General features: G+C 46.4%; 1 protein-coding gene across 1 annotated transcript in view; it reads right to left on the minus strand.

The window, feature by feature from the left end:
* Positions 1–23,846, minus strand: part of NUP210L (nucleoporin 210 like) — a 444,253-nt gene that overhangs the window by 295,631 nt on the left and 124,776 nt on the right. The window contains exon 19 of the mRNA XM_078668895.1: positions 6,111–6,212. Within this exon, the coding sequence (XP_078525021.1) occupies positions 6,111–6,212 (102 nt within the window). The remainder of the gene's footprint in view (positions 1–6,110; positions 6,213–23,846) is intronic.

A 23,846-nucleotide genomic window follows, 5' to 3' on the forward strand; every position in this document is an offset into this window, starting at 1 on the left:
CGACGCGGGAAGCACTAGAAACGCGCATGGACACCATGGCGACTGGCCTATCCCTACTGAAGGCTGATCATAGCAAGTTGGCGGATCGGGTGGCAGAGCACAAAATAGCGCTGGATGACCTAATCCCGCAGCAGACGGAACACTCCACGAAATTGGAACACGTGGAGAAGCAGCTGAAGCAACTATGGGGTAGAGTGGACGATGCGGAAGGACGTGCCCGCCGCAACAACGTCCGCATCCTGGGCATTCCGGAGAAAAGCGAAGGGAGGGACCCCACGCGATTTGTGGAGGATTGGCTACGGAAGCTAGTGGGCCAGAGAGACCTCACCCCCCTCTACAGTGTGGAACGGGCCCACAGGATGCCATCGCGGCCCCCGCAAACAGGGGCGCCTCCTCGCCCCCTGATCGCTCGTCTCCTACACTTCAGAGACCGAGATACTGTCCTGCGAGCGGCCAGGGAAGAAGCGCCAATACGCTTCGAGGATAAGACTATATCGGTCTACCCTGATTTCACTCCCACTGTGCAGCGGGCCAGATCCACCTTCATGGGGGTGAAACGCACATTGCGAGACAGGAACGTGAAGTATGCTCTTTTGCTCCCTGCTCGGCTCAAAATCCTGCATAACGACAGATCCCATTTCTTCGACTCACCTGAGGAGGCGGCGGAGTGGATGGAGGTCACTCTGGCACCGCCGACATCACAGGACCCATTCGCAGACCACCACAGTGACACTCGCAGGGGCTCGCCAGGCCGACGGAACAACAATCGCAGCCCTGGCCATCGTTCATCCCACGGAACATCAGCGATGGAGCATCCCCCTGGACGCCAGGCGGTGGCCCACTCGTCATTATCTCCGCAACCACGTCTAACTGAGGAGGCACTGACCGCCCACGATGCGGGAGCACCAGGTGACAGACTCACTGGCACCACCAACACCCACACTGAGGTTTCTGGTTCAGTTGACAGCCTGCAGCTATTTCCGAAGATCACGGCCCAGATGGCAGCAGAGTTCTGAACCGTGGCAAGATTGATCCCCTCCGGGTGGTAACGTATGGCTAATCCCCCTCCTTCACAGTTGGTGGGTTGTATATGCAGGGGCCCATTGTACTGTGGGCTATCAAGCCCGCGCAGTCCGTTCAGTGACAGTCGACGGAGGCCCACCACCCCCGGTATGCACACGAACTTGACGGACTTGTGCCCACGTTGGGCACCATGGTTTGGCTCTTGGGTACGTTTGCTCAGGGACCCTTTTGTTCAGGGGTTAACTGTTTGCGAGACACTCTCATTTTCTAGCACAGCAAGACATGTGGGGTCACCCAGTTGTTTCACATTGCAGCACCGCACAGATGGTAATGGGACCTCTTAACAATTACCAGTTGTGCACCTGGAACGTGCGTGGTATGGGATCAGTGCACAAACGACACAGAATCCTTGCACAACTTAACCGCAGGGGGACACAGATCGCGTGCTTGCAAGAAACTCATTTGAACGCTGCTGAAGCGGTGAAATTGCGCAAGAAATGGAGGGGGCAACTCTTTGCTACCTCATATTCAGCATTCTCAAGGGGGGCGGCGATTTGGCTCCGTGGCTCTCTTTCCTTTCAGATGCAGGAGCAACGGATTGACCGGGAGGGACGCTATGTGTTTGTACGGGGACTGTTGGATGGGGAGGCGGTTGTTATTGGCTGTGTGTACTCGCCTAATGCTAACCAGTCGGACTTTTTGTTAATTGTCAACGAGGTGCTTGCGGGTTGGGCTGACCTTCGCTGGATCATCGGGGGCGATTTCAATGCTGTGCTTGATGTTCTGCTAGATAGATCACACCCCCCCTTACAGGCTACCGAGAGCAGGAAACAGGCAGACGCGCTTGCGAGTTGGGCGGAGGGCTGGGATTTAGCGGATGTGTGGCGCAGCGTACACCCTCTGGAAAGGGAATACACCTTTTTCTCCCCTCCCCACCAGCTTCACACCAGAATTGACCATGTTTTCTGCTCCCGTTCCCTTACGGCATTGATTGTCCAGACCCAGCACATGGGGAAAACTCTATCGGACCACAACCCCGTTGAGGTTACGTGGCGGTGGGGTAGGAGGCTGGCTCCCATTCCGACTTGGCGACTATCCCCAGATCTCCTTGAGGATACGGTCTTCCGGTCCTCCCTGTCAGACACTATAGACTCATACTTCTCTGCGAATGCGAACTCGGCCAGCTCCCGACAGATGGAATGGGACGCTTTCAAGGTCTGTCTTAGGGGGACTGCTATGACCACTAGGGTGGGAAGGAAGCGAGAGGTGATCGACCAGCTGAAGGAGGTGGAGGGCTCACTAGCATCCCTAGAGAATGAAGCAGCGGGCACCAATGCTCCCTTTACACCATTGCAAGAGGCACATATTAGACACGCAGAGCTTCTGGAAGACCTGCGGCTTATGGACTATAGGGAATACACGAATAGGCAACATACACAGGCAGACCGCGCCGGTCCCCTACTGGCCCGCATTCTACGGGACTCCCCGATCAGCCATCCCGTTTTGAGGGTCCTGGACCAAACTGACCGCCCGGCTACCACCCAAATAGGGATTAATACGGCGTTCAAGGACTATTACACCACGCTGTACGGTCCCCCACAGCCCCTATCGGAGCCCGCACTTGCGGCCTTCATGGAGGGACTGGACCTTCCTCAACTTACTGCCAATCAGAACAAAGACTTGAAGCGTACAATCTCAGTGGCGGAAATTAGACAGGCGATACGAGCCCTCCCAAAGGGCAAGGCCCCCGGGACGGATGGCCTGCCAGCTGAATTCTACGCAACGTACATAGACCTCCTGGCCCCACGGTTACACACTGTTTATCTGGAAGCCCTGCGTACTTCCTCACTACCGCAATCATCCATGCAAGCAATGATCACGTCCCTTTTGAAGCCGGCCAAAGATGGACTGCAGATGGCCGATTACAGACCCCTGTCCCTTCTCAATACTGATTCTAAAATATTGAGCAAGGTGCTGGCGTCGAGGCTCGTGCAGTATGTGCCGCAGCTGGTCCACCCTGATCAGTGTGGTTTTGTGACGGGCCGTAATACGGCCATGAACCTTAGGCGCTTAGCCCAGCTCATGCTCGGGGTTAATGCGAACACGACCTCCGAAGGCTGCATATCTCTGGACTTAAAGCAAGCGTTTGATTCCTTAAGGTGGGACTATATGTTCGCCACCCTGTCAAAATTCGGGATACCGCCCGAATTTCTCGCTTGGGTTAGATTACTGTATACCATCCCCACGGCCAGGGTGCGCACCTCCCAGCAAATCTCTGGTCCCATAGCTATAGCACGAGGAACCAGGCAGGGCTGCCCGCTCTCCCCTCTCCTGTTCGTCCTTGCCCTCGAACCATTGCTCTGCAAGCTTCGGTTGATGGCCCCCCACTATGGCATACGCCGGCATGGTACGGAGCACATCGTATCTGCTTACGCGGATGATATTATTTTATATCTCCGAGACCTGAGGGGCGACCTGGGTCCAGTTTCCCAGGTTTTCGTGGACTTCAGAGAGATCTCTGGCCTCACCATCAGTGAGTCTAAATCCTATGGGTTCACCTTTGTAGCCGCGGACGAGTCGGCCCCCCTGCTTTTTGCCCCTCATGAATTCCAGATGGCGGAAACCACCTTCCGATATCTTGGGATGCAGATCTACAGAGAAGCGGGCATGATGATAGACGGCAACCTGGGAAGGGCCATCAGAACGCTGAAGGCACAAATTCAGTTCTGGCTAACATTGCCGCTCTCCATACCCGGCAGGGTGGCAATCTCCAAGATGGTGATGCTCCCCCGTCTCATCTACTACTTCACCAATCTGCCATTCCAGATCCCAGCGGTGACGTTTACGACCCTCGACTCCCTCCTTGCAGAACTTGTGTGGGGGAATGGCCGTAGGCGCATAAGCCTGGCCAAGTTGCAGCTCCCCTCTGGCTCTGGAGGCATGGGCTTACCGGACTTCAGGGCTTATAATTATGCGTGCCAGCTACAATGGCTAGCTTATTGGGTGGCGGGCCGCAATCTTCATGAGATCAATGTTTCGGGGGACGACCATGCTAGGGGGAGGGTGCACATCTTGCTCCTGCCCGGCTCGGATCTCCCTAGAACCGCCCCGCCGCTTCTCAAGCTGGCGGTAACATACTGGCGGAAGTCATTGAAGTACACGTCCCCCGGGACACCTTATGCCCCCACGGTCCCACTGTTGGGCATCCCTCTAGGCTCGGGCACACTCACGACGACCTTGCTGGAGCCCTGGCATGACGCAGGTGTGACACACGTGGGTGACCTGTTTGCGGAGGGGCACCTATTATCTTTCGAAGACTTCAGAACCAGGATGGGCGTCCCCAGAGGCTCCTTTCTCCTGCACGCCGGACTCCGCCATTATATCACACACAAGTGGTCGCCGGACGGGCGGGAGCCTGTTACGAACCCTCTCATTACAATGCTCTACCTCATGGGAACGGGCGGTCATCTGACCAGGTGGCTCACAGCTAGCATCAGAACGGGGAGGGCACTTACACTATCACCACTGCGGGCGGCATGGGAAACAGATGTTGGAAGACCACTGAGGGACGGGGAGTGGGAGCGCATACTTCAGTTCCCCAAAAAAGTAGCCAGGAACCCCAAATACAAATTTATCCAGCTGATGTTACTACATAGAGCCTATCTGACTCCACACCGCCTACATGTGATGTTCCCTGCATCCAAGAGCAACTGCCCCCGATGCGATGCTGACGACGCATCACTGGTGCATATGCTGTGGCACTGCCCTAAACTAGGGTATTTCTGGAACACTGTCCATGACTCACTTGAGAAGGCTGGTACTCTGCCTAGGTCACCTACACTGGAGCGTACATTACTGGGGCTGGGGCCATCCACACGCACCAGAACCGTGGCGTCGCGCTTCTCCGATCTGGCCCTGTTGCTGGCGAAACGCGCCATCACGATACGATGGAAATCGTCTAAGCCACCCAACCCTGACCTGTGGAGGGCGGAAGTAGTGCGCTGGGGTAAAGCTGAGGGTGCGGCGCTACAGAGGGAGGAAAGTAGGGGCCACCGAAAAACCCCGATCTCCATGGAATGGTTTGCTGCGTTGGGGGCATTTGAGACTGCCGATGACGCGGATGACGGAGATACCAGTGATTAGACACCTATGGCGTCACTATGCCCTGATTTATTCACTCACCCATGCACGAACACTACCTAAGGTGCACTACGATGGGGTGCGGGGGACCCCGACCCATCGAACACGCTAACCCACCTTGCCTGTGTGTTCAACGTACACTACTTTTCACTTTTTGGGTGTGACCCGCTTGTTGATATTGTAATTATGTGCCTGTTTGAGAGTGTCGGGTGGGGTTTCCTAGGGGTGGGGGGTGGGTTTGGGTATGAACGGGATTTGTTCATTTGTTCTGTTTCATCGAAAATGAAAAATCGAACACACTGTGCTTCTGTATATGCTCTGAGCAACTGCTTGCATGTACCGCCTAGGTTTATACTGAGTTCGTATATATGGCAATGTGTGCATGTTACTGCTCTACAAACTATGCTAATAAAAAAAAGATTTTCAAAAAAAAAAGTGACAGGTTTGCCTTTTTTATTTTCCTGCAACAGAACCATGATTTGGGAGTTCATCTTTAGATAAAAGGGGGAAAAGGTTCACCAACGAGCTGGTAAAAAATGATCAATGAGGATCTTATATCTAATTTGTCATGTTAAAACTACTCAAATTATTAAGCATTAAACATCAACTTTTTTATGCAATCTGTATGTTCACTTTCAAATGTGAACCTTAACAAACATGATCAATATCCACAGACCACCTTCAATTCATCAAAATGAATTAATATCTTTGAAAATGTGATTTATCTGTTTTTCTAATTATTCATGCTTTGAGCTTATATAGGAGGAATCTTATGTTAGCTTCATAGTCAAAGGTGGACTTAACAAAATTACATTTACAAAATGACTACATTTAGTGTTGCTTCAGCAGTCTGTATTACAAGGGTGTATTCCATACAACTACTAGCTGGTGTATCCATGATCAACTATTCAATCAATATTTTGAACAATGATAAGGCACCAACTCACCTGGAAGGTGCTCTCTGCTTCCTGGTATGTGATGTTGATGACATCTGCATCACTCATGTTCACTAGATAGTAGCCAGACCCCTCAATTAGGTAAAAGACTTCCTAGCACCAGAAAAAAAAGTAAACCAGTCAAATTCAAAAATTCTTTATTTCGGCTTTGTTGCCATAAAAGAACAGTACATACACATGCAATAAAAGAACAAGATAAAACTGTTCAACATAGAACTAAAAACCATTCACAAAAACAATACATTTCATATTAAAAACAATCGATACAGAAACAGCCATAGAGTTCAGCAATGGGCCCCCCACTAATGGCTAAATAAGTTTGTCAGTTCTATCTCTGCAGTTGATCCAATTTACAATTGATATCCCAGTTTTTTCCTTTGGAAAAAGATACAATGTAGAAATTTGCTAACATTGAATACTATAGGTTGTGTTGTGTTGGTTGAAAAAATTCTCAAAGCCTGTGTGCATGATCTCACGCCTAACGCTAGGCAAATTGGTTTTATCCAGTCACAAAAAAGTTAATTGTAGGGTCACTGGTTAGAAAGAGGTGCATTTTAAATCAATCTTAATGGAACAAAACCGAAATCTAACTAGGAGACCTGGGAGAGGCGGGGTTACACTAATTTGAAGAGATACAATTGGAACAAGTCTTAAAAAATAACTTGCTAAAAAGGAAAATTACATTCAACAAAAATTGAAAAAACATTCACTGTAACAAAAACTATGTCAGTTTGATCCCTGGCAAGGCATAATTTTCTTGTCCTAATAATGTACAATAAGTATTTCAAGAAAATCTGAACATTAATAGTAAATGTATGAACTCATATTAAAAGCAATGTGAAAGCCTAAACTGCATAATGTACAATTAAAGGTTTTCTTCCAAGTTGCTGCTTCACTCTTTTCAAAGCATGCAAGCCATAAAAAGGTATTATTGGTTCGATACTTTGGAGGACTAACGAACAGCCAGCCAGGGATTTTGAGGTTACCAAACACATTTATAGAGAAATTCTCATCAAGCTAATTTAATGAAAAAAAGTGGCTATATGCAGCAGCGGCCGCTGCAGGTAAGAGCGGTGGGGCCGGCTGGGGGGATTTAGAGAGACGACCATGAGGGAAAATTATTTATTTATTTAATTTTCCCTTGTGGTCGTCTTTCGAAATCCCGCCCCCTCCTCCAGCCGGCCTCACCGCTCTTACCTGCAGCGGCCGGCTATATGTAATTTTACCTTTTATAAGGAATAACTACAAATACCTTTCAACTGTAGTATTTTTTTGTTTTTTGCAATTTAAAAGACAACTAAAGGCTCCATTACAATGTCGGTCGCAGTTGCTTCCGACCATCACTGTCACGGTTTCGGGACAGACCGACCTCTGGTCAGTGGTCCCGACACCGCATTCACAATGCGACCGATTCCCCATTACTGCTTCACTCTTTTCAAAGCATGGAAGCCACAAATAGGTATTATTGGTTCGATAGTTTGGAGGGCTAACAAACAGCCAGTCAGGGATTCTGAGGTCGGAGGCTTTCCGAATCACATCGTAATAGGGCCCTAAGTATTTTGAAATGAGAAAAGGTAAAAGTGAGTACCAGAGTCTAGTTAGAGGTTTAGATTTAGGAAGTATGAAAAGCTGCATGTAGTTATAGTTTTAAAGTTGGATTAATAATAAGGATTAGATTATTAGGATTTGTATTTGGAAACGTTTAAAGTTGGACTCTATTGATAAGTGGTATAATACTAGGTATAATGGCACCACTTAGGAGAGGTCAAACATCTATTAGTCATAAACAGTGTCGGAGGATGGTGCTGCATGGTGAGGAGAACCACAAACCTCCCCAAAAAATTGTGGCTGAGGCCAACAAAATGGATGTATGACGTTACAATGCATACTTTTACAACGCCTACCTTTACATCGCAAGTTTTACAACGCATAATGCTTTTGGGCGCTGGTTAGTGAATAGTTTAATTTACTATTCCAACTCCAGTCCCCGTGGATAGTAGGGAAGGTGTTGGATAGTACATTAAACCTATTCCCTATCCTAAAGCGCCCCCCAGCGCTATGCGTTGTAATGGTTTGCGTTGTAAAAGTTGCGTTGTAATGGTAGTTTGTTGTAAAACTTTCGTTGTAAAGGCTGTATACCCAACACAATAGATAAATAGAATCCTCAGCACACGTCTGCAAGGTAAAAACAATAGTAACAAATTAAAAACACAGTATTTGTAATTCTTTTATCTTCTTTTTATTCTTTTTCTTCTGTTACTTCACAAAGTTCTTTGTCAGCCAACACGTGTTTCGTCGCAAACATTGGGAATTTGTCCCGCGACTTTCTCAAGGCTGAGAGAAAAAAAAAATGTTAATTAAAAAATTAGCCATTGTGACACCATACAGAAACTGGTGTACAGAAAACATCTTTAAAGGTCTCCCCGTGACTTGATGTTGCTCCACTCACAGATTGGAGACACATATACAAGCATGCACAGAGTGGATCCCTAAAACCTCATTTCTGAGAGTTCACCAATTATTCAGTAAGAGAAAATCTCATAATCAGGATGTAAAAAGGGGACCCTATAATCCCAGCATCTGGTTAATGGAGAAAACACATATACGTGAGTACAATCCCAATGATGCAAAAACTCATATATCTCTCTGATACGCTTGAAAGCAGAAAATAAATGACGGAAAGTGCACAAAAAACACCAATTAAAACCAAACCAATTGACCGATGTAGGGAAGCCTGCTTATCTCTAATACGTGTCAAAAGTAGCGAAGAGAGGACGGAAAAGTGAAATGAACACCAACCAATTATAGACCAAATCTCATGCATAAAAATAACTCAAGTACCTCCAATATCCACTGTAGAAATCTATGCAACGAGAAATACAGAAGTATAATCAGAACTACCACGTCATACATAGGCCTACTCTCCTCAGTTAAGGCATAAACATCAATTCTAATAACATTATCACCCACTTTTCATGTGGTGATAATTCTACCCCACAATGAACAATAGACGATATCCGCTGTTAGAGGCAAGTATTACAGCTCCAAGCTTGTATGGGAACTTAATTTGATCCAATTAGGCAAACTCTGAATTTCAAAAGCAATGCCTCAATATATTCGACTTTTTAATATAGTTCACGGTCAGTATATAGCCACATATCACCAAAATTGTCACACTCATACTAAATCTTTCTAATTTTAAGTATTATAGTATGTAAACAGAGTCACAAAACATATTTCTAGCTTGTTCTAAATACACACTAGGTTGGTTAAACATGATTTCTCTTATGGGCATGTAACATCTGCCTCATGTCTCCAAAACGCCGCATTTAGACCAAATAGGTTTCCCAAATACGCATTGTAACATGCATCCGCAATCTTTAATGTCTTACCGCTAAGCGAAGTGATCCGTCTGTCAAGCAACCAGCCATGTCCTCGAGTACGAGACACGGACATAAGTGTTCCCGCAATTAAATACCTCCCACGTCCTGGGAGCTATAGTCATGGAGTGAGGACAGCACACTATGTCCTTCCACCCTGGGCGCCATCTTTAAGTATACACCGATAACTCATGTATCGGACTTCCTAATGTATATTTTCATAGATAGGCTAGAAAGTACACATGAAAAATTCTATTTGCACAAGGCAGGGCTATTTATACCTCTATGTCATGCATTTACACTGAAATGATAGAACAGCCTCTCCGCGGGCGCCATCTTGGAATATGTCACAGAAAGTATTAGTCTCCCACTATCTAAAACGGAGTGGGAGCCTCACTATGTCTCACAAACCTCAGTGTTTGTTACGTGATACGTCTATATACAGCAGAATATATACTATCCTATAAATCATCTATTGTGACCCTGTACTGACACATAGTGCTCAGAAGAAACATGTGACTATAGTTCCAATCTTTGTCATTATAATATTTCTTGACATCGGTACATCCCTAATGTTGTTGAATCGATCTATCATCAGAACCAATGCTGGTTATATTCCACATATACTGGATTTCTCCATCCCCTCAAATGCTTTATCTCAGATTAAGTAAGAATCCAGTCTGTCAAGAATTAAAAATATAATATCTAAAAGATATATGATGAAACTAACATCCATATTGTAAGATCTCCTCAAACTTTTTAACGAAACAAAGGTAAACCCAAATTTTATATCTTTGACGCAATACTAGTACCAACAATAGATATGACAGTAATAGTAATCAACACAACCTCCCAGGTATATCTTAAGTTCTAACCATTAAATATGCATGCCACACAAACAAACATTTATCTCCCCAGAAAGTAATGAAGCTCCTGATCCAGATTGAGCCCTGTTTCTGTGCTGCGTAGTCTGAGAATCCAAAAAACTTCGCGTCTGCATAGAGTCAATTCCCTGTTGCCCCCTCTAGGGTGCCACAGAGTTTAGTCAATTCCATAGAATACAAAGTCTCTATTTTTGGTCTGTGAAGGGCATTGTGCTATATATGCTGCAATGGGGTATCTGATATCCCCCTGTTTGACAGCTCTCATATGTTCCCCAATTCTTTCTCGTAAGGTCATTATGGTGCTGCCCACATACCTCTTACTGCATTTGCAATCAATGATGTATACAACACATTTTGGGTAACAATTGATATTGGACATAATCCTATATGTTTAGTCACCAGGGTCATTGAAATGTGTTTTCTTATCGCATGCCCGCTTTCATATATTAGAATGTCCACATCCATAAAATCCTATTGTGCGTGGAGTCAACCAACACTCGGTCTTGCTCACCCTAGGGTAACTCTGGCTTAGTACATTTCTAAGGGATACCCCTCTTTGATAGGAGATGTCAGGTCTGTCTGTAATAGAACCAAATAGGGATGTATCTGCCTTCAAGATATGACAATGCCTGTTCAAACTACGCACTAGTACCCCTGACCAGGTGTTGTAATTTGTCACCATGTATATTTTCTCATCTCTTTTGGCTGCTGTAGTATGCTCTCCCAATGTGTCTTTTCTCTCTATTTTGTGTATTCTCTGTTCAGCTCTAGCTAGTGAGTTTTTATCATAACCCCTTCTCTGGAAGCGTGCCATCATTCATTTCATGCATTCCTCAAATTCGGAATCAGGACTACAATTGTGTCTTGCTCGAATCAGTTATCCAAAGGGGATGGCCCTTACCTGGTGTGCAGGATGTGCACTAGATGCATGTAGCGATGAGTTACAAGCAGTTTTTTTATACGAAAAAGTCTGCTGTGAATCTTATTCGCCCTGATATATAAATCTACATCCAGGAAAGTGATTTTACTCATACTGAATTCAAAAGTAAATTTGATGTTGTATTCATTGCTGTTTAGTTATTCAAAAAAGCCCAATAGTTTTTTTGTGGTGCTCGTCCAGATCATCAGGCAATCATCGATATACCTCCCCCAATAAAGGATGGAGTCTTTCCATTCGGTGCCCATAGGACCCCAGATTCTCATCTCCTCAAACCAACCCATGACATGGTTGGCATACGAGGGAGAGAATCTGGAGCCCATGGCAACCCCTTTTTTTTGTCTGTACCACTTCTCTTAAAACAGAAAAACATTGTTGTCCAAGATAAGCTCGATCATGTTTATCAGCATTTCAGTGTGGTTCGTTTAAAGTTGAAATTCTACTAATGGTTAGGGTTAAAATTTAAGTTACTCTATGATCAAGAGTTAGGAAATGGGTTTGGAAAAGAATTAGGTTTACAGTCAGAGATAGGAAAACAGTCAGGATTAGGGCTAATGTTCATTTGGCTGACAGTGAGTAAACTACATGCTCTTAAAGGATTTTATTTCAGCGGATTTGTTACAGGTAAAAATGTATTATCAGTGAAAACGCTGACTGTAGTGATTTTACCAAAGAAGTTTCCCAAATTTGGTACTTCTTTAAAGCAGATATTCTTTATAACTCCTTACATGCGTTCACACTGTACCATGAGGCTAGATTAGAATAGTCAACAAGATTTCACTCTACAGACAAATTAAAAAGGTGGATACGGAGTGTTGGGAAATGTCTGATCGGTGTGGTGGGGTAGTCCCTGGCCAACTCCATTAAAGGTCCATTTAAGTAAGAATATGTAGCGTATGGTTTAAAAAATAAGGTAGATTTTGTTCACTTAAAAATAAACAAGAACATTTTGCCAAAAGGGTTTCAGTAGAACACATTTTTTAGTAGGGTTACTGGTAAAATCGGTAAACTACCATGGATCCAATAGAAGGAATCCCTTAAAAGATAAATGTAAGTCATGTATGTACCTCACGGCAAAAGACACCAGGACAGGGCTGGGCTATATATTAATGAAAGTCACGAATGTTCCAAACAGGTCTGTCTGAAGTACACATGTCTATGGAAAGTTAGTCCTAGAATGTGTATGGGCATATATACAGGGAAACACAGAATGAGGGTTTTAATCCAAGCAGTGCCCAAGAGGCATGTGGGATGTGTATGGACACCAGAAAGAGCAAAACCTTCAGTCCATTATGGATGTGCGTCGATCTGCACGGTCCAAATATAAAGGCAGATATTAATGAACCCTTACTGGCTTCCCTGCAAAGAACTCTTGAATGAGGTCTTTCTGCATGTGAATGTGTGTGCGCCAGCATGTGTGTGAATGAATGCAAACATGTTTGGGCTACTGTAAAGTAGTATGTGTTGACAAGCACATAAAAAAAGAATGCTCAGTCTCTCCTCTCTCAGGAAGATGCCAAATACTCATCTCGCCAATGAAGACTGTCCTCCCACACAATAGGACGTTACTCATTATCTGTCTCCTGGAATATGGCACAGGCTCTCATCCATAGTTCAGGGCTCTGTCCATAGTTCAGGGCTCTGTTTCTTAGCTAGGTTCCTACTACAATGATATATTTACATAAATACATTAATCTCCTCTACGCCCTGTCAACAGGGAAGACAGTATTTCTTAACTAACAGCTTTTCTTCATCTACGCTTCTTACTATGGAGTGCACAAAAATCAAATATGCGACAAAGGAGTTTTTTGCGCTTGGATTAAATAAACATTCTACTTTATTGTATCTTTAGATGGCTTCTTTATCCTTTTATAAACTATATCCCTAACATGTCTTAAGAACAGATCACACCTCCTTGCTTTTAGATATAAAAAAGAATCATATGTGTTCATATAAGATAAATACCAAGTCTTCTCCAAATTCTTAGTAATAGTTATCAGCATTTATAAACAGGCTCTCTTGAACCGCTAATAAAAACACTGTAAATAGTCTCACATTGGCCAGGGAAAGACTCACTTTGAGAAAGAAAAAGACTCTTGGTAAAATAAAACCTTATATACCACGATCTAGTCTCCGTGCCCTTCCATCGACCCTGCCACAACTGGTGTCAGAAGTGGGATTTCCCCCTTCAAATCCTTCCCCGGAAATGGATCAACTTATCCAACATTTGATTAAAGGGCAGGAGAAACTGGAGTGGGCCATTGAGCGCCAAATGTCCTCAGCTCAAGCCGACCGAGAGGTGTTTAAGAATACTATGGCCGTGCAGATTGAAGGATTACAAACAGCCCTAAAAGAACCAAGAAGTACACCTCTGGTTGATAGAAGAGCCCCTGTACCACACCCTTCTGGGGTATCGTTACAAAAATACGTAAATGGTGATGATCCTGATGCGTTTCTGACCAATTTTGAAAGGGCTGCAAGGGCCTGTGGCTGGCCTGAAGAGAAATGGCCCTTCTTTTTGGCCCCCCTATTATCCGGTGAGGCACAAGCTGCCTACCAGGTAGCGAATGCCACCGGTGACCGGGGTAACACCATATCAAGAAATAAAAACCATCATACTAGACCACCTCGGCCTAGACGCAGAAGCCTTCAGGGTCAGGTTCAGAAAAGAGAAAGGAATTCCTGGGGAGAATCCAAAGACATTGTATTTCAGATTGAAGGCTGCAGCAGACAAATGGATACAACCTGAAGGCAAGAGCAAGCAAGAAATAATGGAATGTATATATCTAGAACAATTCATGGAAGCACTTCCCTATGGGACACAAAGATGGCTCAAGCAGCACTCGGGTCTAACCCCAGCCCAGGCTATTGAAATGGCCTCTACCTTTTAAAGAGCTCAACCTAGAGCCCTGCCCTGGGACGTAGAAAAAGTTTCAAAAACTACACCTTTAGCAAAAGGAGATAGAAAGGTCAAAGGGAGCGTTGAGCCTCCCAGACCAAAACCAATCAAAATGGAGGTACCCATGATGAAAGGACCCCAATGTTTTGACTGTGGTGACTGGGGACACATTGCCCGTCTGTGCCCCCGAAAAAAACAGACTGAAGAACCCATGGAAGTGGGCTATGCGCCTCGGGCGGTGATGTACACAGCAGAGATGGGTCCCTCCTTCTACGTACGTGTTTTGGTTAATCATTTATTTATTTATTTTCGGTATTTATAAAGCGCGACACTCATCCCAAGGGATATCACGGAGCTATGAACCAAGAGAGACTACTGAGGCATTGCTGGGGGGTTATGTTTATGGGAAGGGTTATGTTTTAGGGAAAAGGTGGGTTTTCAGTTTTTGTCGAAACTGAAGATAGTTTGTGGTGTGTCTAAGGTCGGCAGGTAGGTCATTCCATCTTCTGGCTGCCAGGTAGGAAAAGGCGCGGCCACCTGTTCTGACTTTGTAAATACGCTTAGGTTTGGCCAGAGCTGACTGACTTGATCGTAGATTCCTGTTGGGAACGTAGAAGTTGATCCTCCCTTGGAGAATTGTGGGGCCAGTTTTGTGAAGAGCTCTGTGCGTGTGACTTAGTATTTTAAAGGCAGCTCTCTGGCGCATCGGTAGCCAATGAAGTTTCTTTAGGCATTCCGATGCCGAGTCTCGCTTGCCTTTATTACAGACAAGTTTGGCCGCCTGGTTTTGCAAGACCTGAAGGCGGGAGAAGAGTTGTTCGTTCATCCCTTCGAATAATGCGTTGCCATAGTCCAGGCGGCTAACCAGTAGGGCTTGGGTGACTGAGCGTCTGCAATCCAGGGGTATCCAGGGGAATATCTTTGAGAGAAGTTTGAGTATAGCAAAACCCTTGCCCCAGAGTGATCGGACGTGGTCCTTCATGGACAGGGCGTTGTCCATGATGATCCCCAAGTTTCTTGCGTGTTGTTTTGGAGTGGGGGCCAGTCCTAGTGTGGGTGGCCACCATGTGGCGTCCCATATGAGTTTGGCTCCCCCGAACAAGAGAATCTCCGATTTGCCGGCGTTTAATTTTAGGCAGTGGTTGTGCATCCATTGGGCCATCTCGGAGAGACAGTCGTGAAGCTTTTTCTTTGTTGTCTCAGGCCCTTCATCCATTGCCACCATCAGCTGTGTATCAACAGCATAAGAGCATATGCCAATGCCCCACTTCCTTCCAATGTCGGCCAGTGATGAAATATAGACATTGAAAGGAGTGGGGCTCAAAGAGGCCCCCTGGGGGACCCCACAGCCGATGGTGTTGGGTTTTGAGTGGAACTGACCCATATGCACTGCCTGGGTACGATTGCTCAGGAAGGATCGAATCCAGTTCAGTGCTGTTGATTGCACTCCTTTACTCAGGAGTGTGTTTAGCAGGCAGTCGTGGGAAACCGTATCAAACGCCGCTGGCAGTCGTGGGAAACCGTATCAAACGCCGCTGACAGGTCAAGCAGTATCAGTGCCACCGATCCCCCTTGATCAGTGGAGCATCTGATACTGTCCGACACTGCCAGCAACGTTGCCTCGGTGCTATTGTTAGCTCTAAAGCCGGTTTGAGATAGATCCAGGAGAGAGTTATCTTCCAGATACCGGGTCAGTTGTATATTGACCGACTTCTCCAAGGCTTTGGAGAGATAGGGAAGCTGGGAGATAGGTCTGTAGTTCTCTGGATTAGAAATGTCGGATCCTGCTTTCTTCAAGAGGGGGGTCACGGAGGCGTGTTTCCAGGCCTCAGGGAAGGTAGCGGTGGTTAGCGACTTGTTGAAGAGTTGGGTGACAAGTGGGCAGAGCGTGGGTGCGATTTTGGAAAACACGAAGTGGGGGCAGGGGTCCGAGGGGAATCCGGATTTGACTGTGCTCAGTAGCTCTAATACCTCCTCCTCAGAGAGTAGTTGAAAACTAGTTAGACGAGGTGTATTGCCTAAGTCTAATTGGTCGTTGCGTCTCTCTGATGTCATTATGTGCTCGCCGGGGTTGTCTGGCTTGCTAGGGGTATTTAGGGGAGTGAAGGTGGAATATATTCTATTAATTTTGTCGGAAAAGAAAGTGCTGATGCGCTCACAAGCCTCGGTTGAGGGGGTGAGGGTTTGTGAGGTGCTGGATGGTTTGCTAAGCTCCTTCACTATTCTGAACAGTTCTTTTGCTGAGTTGCTGTTCTCATGAATGCGTTGAGTAAAATACGCCTTTTTTGCATCTTTAATGGCCGAGATGTATTGTTTCCGTTTGGTAATATAGTTTGCTCTCGCTTCACTATCTTTCATCTGTCTCCATAGATGTTCATTTTTTTGGCATTCCTTTTTGAGTTTCTTGAGGTGAGGGGTGTACCATTTCTCGTTTGTGGTTTTTTCCTCGATTCCCGCATGGGGGCTAGTTTGTCTAGCGTTTGCCGGATTCCGGCATCTAATAGAGCGGCGTCTTTACAGACGGGAGAATCATCCGCCGGTGTGGTGGCTGTCTCAAGAAAATAGTTTTGAAAGTTTGATTAATTAATTAGCCTCCAGGCTCTGCTGGCCATGGGCGGGGTATTTCTGGGCTTCAGAGGTTTATCGGGAAGTTTAAATGAGAAGGATACCATGGAGTGGTCGGACCAGGATAGGGGTAGGATATCTTTAATATCGGTCGACTCAATGTTGGTGAATAGTAGGTCTAAGGTATGGCCAGCTGAATGTGTGGGGCCCACTATCCACTGCTTTAGTTGTAAAATTCCCATGTCGTATTCCAATTGGGAAGATCCAGGGGCATCCGCTTTTTCATAATGGATGTTGAAATCGCCGACTACCATATAGTTTTTGTTTTTCAGACAAAGAGGTAGCAGTTGGTTCAGTAGTTTGGCGCTTAAGCTAGCTTGTTGCCCTGGGGGGTTATATATGACCGCTCCGGCTATAATGGTAAGGCCTTCAAAAAGTACTTTGAAAGGTAGAGTCTGATGTTCGGTATAGACAGTTGTAGGTTCGGCGAGGCACGTTAGGTGATCCCTAAAGATCACAGCGACTCCGCCACCTTTTTTTTTGCCCGGTCTGTCTTGTGTAATAATTTTGTAATTAGGAGGAAGGGCATTTGCTAGGTCTGGAGCACTGGTTTCAGATAGCCAGGTTTCGGTAATGAAAACCAGGTCTGGGGCCTTTGATATCAGTAGATCCCAGATGTCCAGGGCATGTTTAGGTAGGGGTCTGGCATTAAAGTATAGACATTTCAGTGCCAGAAGGTTTTGGTTTTTCCCGATGATTGTGAGATGGTCTGTTGGGATTTGACCCACACTAGACCAACGGCAGGCGAGGCAGGAAATGGGTCCATAGGAAGAGCCAGGGCCGGTTTGGGTGCACAGATGAGTTTTTGTATTCGTATTGACTTTGTTAATGGCTAGCAGCTCACTGCGCGAGTAACGGATAGGTATGGGCAGAGTTGGGGTAGAACCGATAGGGGGTGTAGCCCCTAGTCCCGGTCGGTCGCGGACGGGCTTGCCTTAGGCGCGCCTTCGGCGCGCAAACGTCGCGCCCTCTGCGCTCGCCCTCTGCGCTCGCCCGCTGCGCGACCGGAATATGCACATGGTTTATACCACTGCGGGGGGGTGGAGTCGGCTTGGGGGCGTGGCCTAAAAAGGGGGCGTGGCCTCTGCTCGTGGTGAGGGCGCGAAGGAGTAATGGAGTTTGCCATGCAGCGTCAGCGCTGGCTCCGCTGTGACTAACTGCTGGTTCCAAGTGAGTGATTTAAAAGTACACAAGTAATCTGTGACAGTCTGAAATGTTATGTTATGTTATGTTAATAACATTTATTAGGCGCAACAGCTGCCCCAGCGAAGGGGCGTCCTGGCGCCTGATCATATGCAACAACACAACAGATCAGAGCTAACAGAGGGGGATATTAGCCTACAGAGATGAACAAGTGGGTTTTGATGGCCCTTCTAAAAAGGGTCAAGCTGTTAAGGGCCCGAATATGAACAGGAAGGGAATTCCATAAGTCTGCCGCCAACACGCGGAAGGAACGTCCTCCCATCCTGCTAAGCCTGAACCTAGGCTTATTCGCCAGATACTGGGCTTCGGATCTAAGGGATCGCGTGGGGACATAAGAAGAAATAAGGCCTGTCAAGGCCGGAGGAGAAGAAAGCTTTAAGATCTTAAATGCCAGACAGAGAACCTTGAATTTGATTCTCTGTCTGACCGGAAGCCAGTGCAGAGAGGCCAAGACAGGAGAGACAGGACATCGTCTCGGAAGACCTACAATGGCCCGTGCAGCAGCATTCTGCACCCTCTGGAGCCTCGTCGCCTCAGCCTGATTGACTCCAAGGAGCAAGGCACTCCCGTAGTCTATCCGTGAGAGGATAGAGGCCTGAACCACCAGTTGACGTGTGGGAGGGTCGAAAAATTTGAGAACTGGTCTAAGTCCTCGCAGAATGCCATAGCAGGTGGCTGCTGTCTTCTTTGTATGGCTGGCAAAGGAGAGGTTAGAATCCAGCCATACCCCCAAATTTTTTACTTCTTCCACTGGGATAGGCATCGCCCCCAGTTCGAGAGGCCACCACTGGTCTCCCCAGAGTTCCGCCTGCTTCCCCACAATCAGGACCTCGGTCTTTTTAGTATTAAGCTGTAAGCAGTTGTTACGCATCCAACTAGCCACAGCTATCAGTCCTGCCCGGAATCTGGGTGCAGTCACCTCAGGGTCCCCACTGAGTGTCACCGCCAGCTGCGTGTCGTCGGCATACGATGTCATCGTAAGGCCATATTGCCTGACGACAGCAGCCAGCGGTTTCACATACAAGTTGAATAGTGTGGGGCTGAGGGCAGAGCCCTGAGGGACTCCCAGTTCCAGAGGATGACACGAGGACTGGCCAAGTGGAATGGCTACTTTAAAAGACCGGTCCGAGAGGAATGAGCGGAACCACTTAAGAGCCTTCCCGACAATCCCCACTTCCTCCAGACGCCGCAGCAAAATGTCATGAGACACCGTGTCGAACGCGGCGCTCAGGTCTAACAATTTTAAATAAATTTTAAAATAACACAAGTAAATCTGTGACAATCAATTTTAAAATAAGTGCCTCGCTCCCGGCTTCCGCCTCAGGAGCACAACTCTAAGTTTTGCCTGGCGCCCAGAATCGGCGTCTTTTGTAGGAGTCGGCTTGGGGGCGTGGCCTAAAAAGGGGGCGTGGTCTCTGCTCGTGGCGAGGGCGCGAAGGAGTAATGGAGTTTGCCGTGCAGCGTCAGCGCTGGCTCCGCTGTGACTAACTGCTGGTTCCAAGTGAGTGATTTAAAAGTACACAAGTAATCTGTGACAGTCTGAAATTTTAAAATAACACAAGTAAATCTGTGACAATAAATTTTAAAATAAGTGCCTCGCTCCCGGCTTCCGCCTCAGGAGCACAACTCTAAGTTGGGTCAAAGCGTTGTTAGACTCAGGGTGCCGTCAATCGGTCATACAGAAAGCTTTAGTTCACTCTTCTCAGATACTCCCCGAAACCATAGTACACATAATATGCATACACGGAGACGTGAAACCATATCCCTTAGCTAAGTTGATCATACACCCTTCGGGAAGGTCCCCTTGTACTGTAAGGGTGGGTGCGGTAGAGTCGCTGCCCCGAGGATCTGATATTAGGGGTAGACAATCCTGACTTCCTGGCCCTATTTCAGACAGAAGCGAGGAAGACAGAGAAGGAGAAAGACACCCCTAAAACAGCTTTCTTAGCTGCAGAACCGTGAGCTTTAGATAATAATTTCTGTTTTGCCCAGGCTAATGACAACACAATATTTAATGCCTGGGAACTGGCACACGCTTCTCAGAACACTACGAGCAGTCCTTACCCCAGGTTTATCATAGAGAATGATCTGCTATATAGGTAGGGAAAAGTAGGGGAGGAACGTCAGCTACTTGTTCCGAAAGTGTTCAGAGACCAAATACTCTTTTATGCCCACACTCATCTTACAGCAGGCCATTCTGGATCCGAGAAAACCATACAGAACATAGTGAAATGGTTTTACTGGCCAGGGATTTACAAAGAAGCCACTGAATACTGTCGTACCTGTGAGGTTTGTCAGAAACGAAATCTATGCAAACCACCAGCCGTACCACTACAGCCTTGGCCCATTATCGGACAACCGTTCGAAAGAGTAGGGATGGACCTTATAGGTCCCCTCCCTAGATCTTCGAAAGGACATACCTATGCCTTAGTGATAATTGACTATGCCACTCGCTTTCTTGAGGCTTTTCCTCTAAGGACACCCACTACCAGAAACATCGCAGAGAAGTTTGTTGAATTATTCTCCAGGGTGGGATTCCCCAGAGAAGTATTAACGGATCAGGGAACTCCGTTCGTTTCCAAGCTCATGAAAGAAGTTTGTAAAATGTTAGACATAAAACAAATACGTACATCACCATACCATCCCCAGACCGATGGTCTAGTGGAAAGGTATAACCGCACATTGAAAACGACCCTAAGGAAAATGCTCACCCTTGAAGCCGGGGAGGGAGGAGTGTAATAATGAGCGTAAGCCAGGAGAGGGGGTTGTAGCCCAGAGCGAGTGGTGGGTCGCTGACTCGAGTGCTCTTCCTTTTTTACACCCCAAGCAGAGCGACTGGATAGCAGACAGGGGTGAATTATGGAACAATGAGAACGAGGATGGTCCCTTTAATTACATCGAAGTGGACAGCGAGGACACGCCTCCTGATGACTTAGGTGATCCCGGATTGGAGAAAAAGACGGAAGAAACACCATCAGCGTGTGACGTCACCGACGAGAGAGTTGTATGCAGAGGAGAGCCGGTGAAGCTGCGAGGAGGAGAAGGTCAGCGGAAGAAGGAGAGGTCTGGTGGTGCCGAAGAACCGAAGACAGAGGTTCCTGTGCCTGGAAGCCAACGTTCCCGTGCATCGCCCAGCCACACTCAGAGAGGAGGAGTGTGGCTCAGCCAGGTGCGTCAGCACGTGTCGGGCTGGGTGGGGAGGCAGGGAGAGACGGCAGTTAAAGCTCCTGAGCGCAGGACAGAGAACGCTTAGAGCGGGTGTGTAAAGCTCCCGACTGCAACACTAAGAACGCTAAGAGTCGAGGTTAAAAGCTACCGACTGCAATACTGAGAGCGTTTTTGTAAAATATTGTAAATAGTGCAGTATTCACTTGTGTAACCCCTCCCCACGCTACCCTCACTTTCCCTCAACTCTACCACAATGTTCTTGCTGTATATATAGAAATTGTGTATACACTCAGGCACTGGTGGTCCCTCACACCCCGGGTTTCCTATAGTGGGAGTAATAACCTTGGACAGTTGTACCTGACCGGAGTGTCTCTTCCTCTCTCTTATGTACCACGGTGGAGAGCCTCACGAAGAATATCCTGCTAGCGTCCCCGCCTCCCTTCACCAAGGCGCCAGAAGACCACCTGAAGAGACAGCAACCACGGACCCCGCAATATTGGCCAGGGAAAGACTCACTTTGAGAAAGAAAAAGCCTCTTGGTAAAATAAAACCTTATATACCACAACCTAGTCTCCGTGCCCTTCCATCGACCCGCCACAACCTGTCACACGTCCCTTAGCAGTACAATGCACTAGCCCGGCCCTTACACAAGGTGAAGGGTTGACTATAGGTGTTGTAATGGATAAGGACATTTTTGGGGGGAGAGTAAGAGGGACAAGGCTGGTCAGGCAGTTCCGTCACTTGCCACTTGCCTAAACTCAAATGTATTATTTTTCAGAACACAATGTGTGGTTTCACTCAGAAACATTCTAGTGCCAACGAGAATTTGTGGTGCGCCTATGAAGCAAGCACTATGTGTTGAGACTGGAGATAACTAAACGCCATCTGTCACGCAATTGGTGTGAAATAATGGGATAGAGCTGAAGCTTGAGGAGGCTTTTCTAGTATAGAATAGAAATACTGAGATATAAAAATAGTGCATCCAGAATAGTGACTGCAACAATATCATTACTGAAGTATATTTAGATAGATATAGATTTACTGTACTTACGTCCACATATATGTGTCTTGAAAACTATACATGACTATATATCCAAGTATAAAGTTCAGGAGTTAAGAACATTTCATCTTTATTTATCCTTAAATGCTTACCTGCACAATATTTTGGTAGCCATCTTTCTGGCTACAGTATTGTGGTAGCACAATATTTGTGCAATCAATACATCGACATACAACTCTGTTTTCAGTTCTTTGGAAAAGTGGCCCGAGTGAAGTCTGTTCGAAAACTACCAGGGCCCTGCTGATGAATTCGTAAAAAGAGCAATCTTATGCTCCTAAATATTTGACCCGATATTAAGCTGAGCCACAACTTGGTGCTAAAGTAGTGTTGTGATGTACAGGTGGACCTGGAGAACAGAGTCTCCCAAGTCCAACAGGATCCCAATTCAAGCAAGATTAGTGAAAAGTAATTTCCTCTGACGCGGACTGAAGAGCCAGAAGGTAGGACAGTATAACTGAGAGGATGAACGGCGGATCATGTCAGTTTACTAGAGAAAAAACCAGGCTCTTTAGACCCTGAGAATTAAAAACAACCTAGCCTCTTTAGATGAAGCAACTAAGATTAAAAAAAGTGAGAGGCTAATAATAACACATTACATATTCCCATTCAGGAAAAAACAGACCCAAGTGACCACTGAAATATTTACTTTAAAAGGTGGGTTATAGTTAAAACAGACGGTGTAGGATCCGAAGGCAAGTAGGTTTACACGTTAAGTAGCAGCTAACTAGATATAAAAATGTGAATCTGTTTCCAGATTAGACATCCAGTCTGGTTATGTGATTATAAAGACTATATAAAACAAGCATTTGCAATGCAATAGGTCTCGCATTCACACGATTTTGAGCTATTGGCATTGTAAATGACAATGCCTTCTATTTATGTTTTGGGTTTTAAAACATAAATACAAGGCATTGTTATTTACAAATCTAATAACTTAAAAATGCAATGGACCTCACCATCTCTACCAACAGAAAGGGCACTTCAGATATATCAGGTCAAAGAGCAAGCACCCCGACTGGCGCTGATGAAAGCACCTCAGAATACTGAACGGACAGCCACTTCACCTCAAAGCAGACAGCGTTTGTCACAAATTGAAGGGACCCATGCACTGGCAGTATTTTATCTCAATGGAAGAAACAGGACCTGTCAATAAAACGCACTCGGTGGCCTACATAGCCTATGGCACCAAGTACTGTGCTCGACCTATAGGAAAGGAGACGGAACTTGTGAGTGTTGTTTTTGGCCGCCCAAGTTAAAGTGCTGAAGGACGAACATGGTGAAGGTGGGCCAGTCCACAAGCTCGACACGCAATAGCTGCCCCCGACCTGACTCCAATCTGTTGTGCCACTTGTAACTTGCTGCCCGCTCGAGAGGTTCATCAGCCTTTGTGAACATTATATGTAGCACAGACATTTTACACCAACAATTATACTAACTGAATAACCTTAGCCTGCTAGTTCCTCTAAATGCAGCTGAATGTCTGGCGCTGTGCGATGCTGTCTCTTGCTGCACACTGAGTATTCCATTTAATGATGCCCGCTGCTGCTCCCTGCTCAGTGTTCCCCCTCATT

The sequence above is a fragment of the Lissotriton helveticus genome, chromosome 12 (assembly GCF_964261635.1).
Source record: "Lissotriton helveticus chromosome 12, aLisHel1.1, whole genome shotgun sequence".
NCBI lineage: Eukaryota > Metazoa > Chordata > Amphibia > Caudata > Salamandridae > Lissotriton > Lissotriton helveticus.